Consider the following 3,913-nt stretch of genomic DNA (forward strand, 5'->3'; position numbering starts at 1 on the left):
GAAGTGAAAGCGCTTCGGCAAAAAAACGTTGACAATAGCAGGGAAATTCGGGAACTCCGCAAAGTTGTGGATGATATACATGTGACCGAAAAAGAAAAATCCTTTCTATCTCTTCAAATTCAAAACGAGAAAATGGAAAGATTTCTCCAAGAAAATCTTGATAAGAGCAACAAAATCAAGCAACTTCAGAAAGAGAAAAAGGAGTTGTCGAATGAAGTGAAAGAAACTAGGTATAAGGACAGAAAAATACAGGAGCTCTTGAAAGAAAAAGGTCAAATGGGGAAAAAAATTGAACAGCTCACCGGTGAATGCGCAAATGAAATTTCCCTGAAGGAACATGAAATTGAGCATCTTAAAAGAGATAAGCAGGCGTTGGAGAATGAAATTCATAAGCAATTTCGGTACAGAATCGAGCAAATGAACAATGAAATTCAACAACTCCAGAGAGATAAAAATGTGATGAGCAATGAAATTCAGCGTCTTCAGGAAGAAGGAAATGAAATGAGCCAGGAAATTCAGCAACGGCGCGGCGATAAGAACAAAATGAGCTATGGTATTCAACAGCTTGAGAAAGAGAAGAATGAGATGAGAAGTAAAATTCAGAAACATCGGGACAGAATTCACCAGATGGAGAATGAAATTAACCAACATCATAGAGAAAAGAATGCGATGAGTAATAAAATTCAGCAGCTTCAGAAAGAAAATTATGAGATGAGAAATGAAATTCCTATACGTCTGGCCGAAAAGAACAAAATGGAGTATGATATTCGGCAGCTTCAGAAAGAAAAAGATGAAATGAAAGATGACATTCAGCAAAGTGGGGACAGTATCGACCAGATGAACAATGAAATTCTGCAACATCAGGGCGAAAAAAATGCGATGATCAATGAAATTCAGCGTCTTCAGGAAGAAAGAAATGAGATGAGTGATGAAATACACCAACTTCAATACAATATCAACGATATGAGAAATGAAATTCAGCTACTTCAGAAATATATCGACAAGATGACATTAAGGTCTATGTTTCGCTTTCCTATTGATGAATGTGCCGTGGTGGTTTCAACTAACGATGTGCTCGGGCGAGGAACTTATGGTGCTGTTTACAAGGGAGAATTTCATGGATCTAAAGTAGCAGTTAAAGAATATCACGAAGTTATTATATCTGATTGTAACTTGCAAATTCTCCAACGTGAAGTATATATTGCATCGCAATGTCGTCATCCGAATTTACTTCAGTTCATATGCGCGACAAGAAACGATCAAAATCGCTTGTTAATCGTGACAGAACTGATGGATATGACTTTGCGTACATTCGTTGTTCGGCATGCAAGAGCTGAATTGCGGTTGGAGTACCAGGAACTCAGATTAATTTCATTAGACGTGGCACGTGGTCTCAACTACCTTCATTCAAAGAAACCAAACCCAATAGTCCACCGTGATATCAGCAGTGCCAACGTATTGTTAGAAATTGGAAATCGTTCAACAAGAAGAGCGAAGATATCAGATTATGGTTCGGCCAATTTCATGGATATTTGTAAAACAATGAATCTAGCAGCTCTTTACGCTGCACCTGAAGCCGAGCATTCTACACAAGACCCTAAGGTAGAGAAAATAGACCAAAATTAATGTGGGATCAATTTAATGTCGTGCCGTACGTTCCAAAAAGCAAATTTGATCGAAAATGTTTATAACCTGGGTAATCCTAACCAGTTGAAACGTGGTAGCTTTTAGATAACAACCAGCACAACTACTTTACCATTCGACTTTAAGTGTTATTTACACTTTACAACTCTCCTTGTATCTTAAATTGCATTGTGATTTTTTAAGGGATTTTATTTTTGTTTCTCGACATAGATCGACGTCTTCAGTTATGGGATTCTGGTGTGTGAGATGTCCATCTGTCAACTACCTGAACATGAAGATAGAGAAAATCAAAGGAAAAGTATTTCCAACAAAAATGTGAAACAATTGGTGAAGGCCTGCACAAAACCTGACCCACGAGCGAGGCCAACGATGCAGGATGTGATTGAAAATTGGCAACTCAACATGTCCGAAGATACGGGCAGTGATTCCTTGATGCGGAGGTATAACAAAATTTTGTGCAACGATAATCTGATTGCGATGGCATTGTCATGAATATGTTTAAAAATATTTTTAATTGTCTTAAGATGTATCTTTTTATTTATAGTAGCCGATTATTTACTGTATAAAGATTATCGTAAGCAGAAGAAGCGGGCGGTTCATGAAACGTTTTCTGATTACGATACAGACCAAAATGATGAGAGAGCGAATGTTTGCTGACGACGAATATCGTCTGAAAAACGCCTGACATTCAGATAATGAAAACGCGAGAGATCGATGCTCTAAAGTACTTTAATCATAAAATTATGGGCCTAGGTTAATATACGTCGCAATCTTGTCGCGTCGAATGCACTGATAAAACAATATAATTCTTGTACATTAATTTGCATGGTGACATCAGTTAATGGGCTTGTAGGTTTCGGCCCGTTAATAATTGCACTCATGAAGGTTAACACCCAGGTTAACGGACCGAAAGCTTTGCAGTATTAAATATTTACTTGGTTTACATACAAGCTGATGTACTTAATAAATGCTGATATGATAAACCTTAGACAAAGATGAGAAACAACTCATGACGAATTTCCACAATACATATTCCAGGAAATTAAAGTCAAAATAAGGGAAGCAGAATAGCTAAAGCTAAAAACCCTTTGCTATGAAACTTTAATAAACCATTATAGACCTGAGGCTGAGAAGAGAGAAGACTTTAAGTTAATTGAAAATTGTATAAAAGTAGTCCAATTTACGGTATGTAAGAATTATATAAGGTGTAATACAACCATATTCATTGAAGTGCATATTTTTTTTATTTGATAGAAAATTTTGCTGTTGATTCTAGATCTTATTAGCCTATGTGAAAGGGAGAACTTTGGCTGGCTGCCTGGCTTGCTGGCTGCCTGGCTGCCGGGCTGCCGGGCTGCCGGGCTGGCTACCTGTCTGCCTGCCTGTCTGCCTGCCTGCCTGCCTGCTTGCCTGCCGGCCTGCCTGCCTTCCTGCCTGCCTGCCTGCCTGCCTGCCTGCCTTCCTTCCTTCCTTCCTTCCTTCCTTCCTGGCTGGCACGACACGGCACGGCAATACAGCAAAAAATAAAATGAATTAGTCCGTGGACACGCTGCGATCTGAAATGCAGTTTTATACCCTGAAATTTTCAGCTAATAAAACTATGTCGTCGAATTATTGGTCTCAATGGTTAAAAAAAACAGCCTATGAACGGACGCGCATTTTATATATGGATTGCATACTTTATAAACAAAATATAATCAACATGAGTTAATTTTGCCTCATGTTGTAGACCCTTATACAATTTTATCAGAATGAACTCATTTTATAAAAATATTTAAACATTGTTCAACAATCCGCAATAAAATTCCTACCTGATTTTCTACAAGCAGTCGGTCCCGTCAAAGCTAGTGCATGAATTTCTTAAAGCGAAAATATTATGATGATAGTTGATAATAGTATAGATACTGCCCTTAAAAGAGACTTTTAAGCAACCTAACAAGCATTTCTGATCCTTTGGGCCTTGTAGCACCTGTAACATATAAGGGAAAGACAACTTAGCGAGAAACTTGCAAGGGCACCAAGATAAGGGAGTTTGTGCAGCCATTTATGCAATTGTGAAGCAAAGTAGTGCATACCTAATTTTAGTGTGCAGTGATAACCAATTTGTGCAGTGATAAAAGTAAAATGTGCAGTGATAAAAGGCGAAATGTGCAGTGATTAATGGTATTTTCTCAACTCAACAGACCTCACTCTGCCTAGGCGGATTCATGAGTAGTTGTCCCCCAAATTCCCATAATGCTGGAAATCAAGTCATAGGGACTCAAAAATA

At 38.2% G+C, this 3,913-nt stretch overlaps 1 protein-coding gene across 1 annotated transcript; it reads left to right on the forward strand.

Moving 5' to 3' along the window:
• Positions 1–533: 533 nt before the first annotated feature.
• On the forward strand, positions 534–2,812 carry LOC114532987 (probable serine/threonine-protein kinase SIS8). Its single transcript, XM_028554566.1, has 3 exons — positions 534–1,602; positions 1,855–2,084; positions 2,189–2,812. Exons 1-3 carry the CDS (start codon positions 544–546, stop codon positions 2,208–2,210), a joined length of 1,311 nt encoding a protein of 436 aa, XP_028410367.1. The 5' UTR covers positions 534–543; the 3' UTR covers positions 2,211–2,812.
• Positions 2,813–3,913: the final 1,101 nt, after the last annotated feature.

This window comes from Dendronephthya gigantea, unplaced genomic scaffold (assembly GCF_004324835.1).
Source record: "Dendronephthya gigantea isolate DGI-Jeju-01 unplaced genomic scaffold, DenGig_1.0 000083F, whole genome shotgun sequence".
Taxonomy (NCBI): Eukaryota; Metazoa; Cnidaria; class Anthozoa; order Malacalcyonacea; family Nephtheidae; genus Dendronephthya; species Dendronephthya gigantea.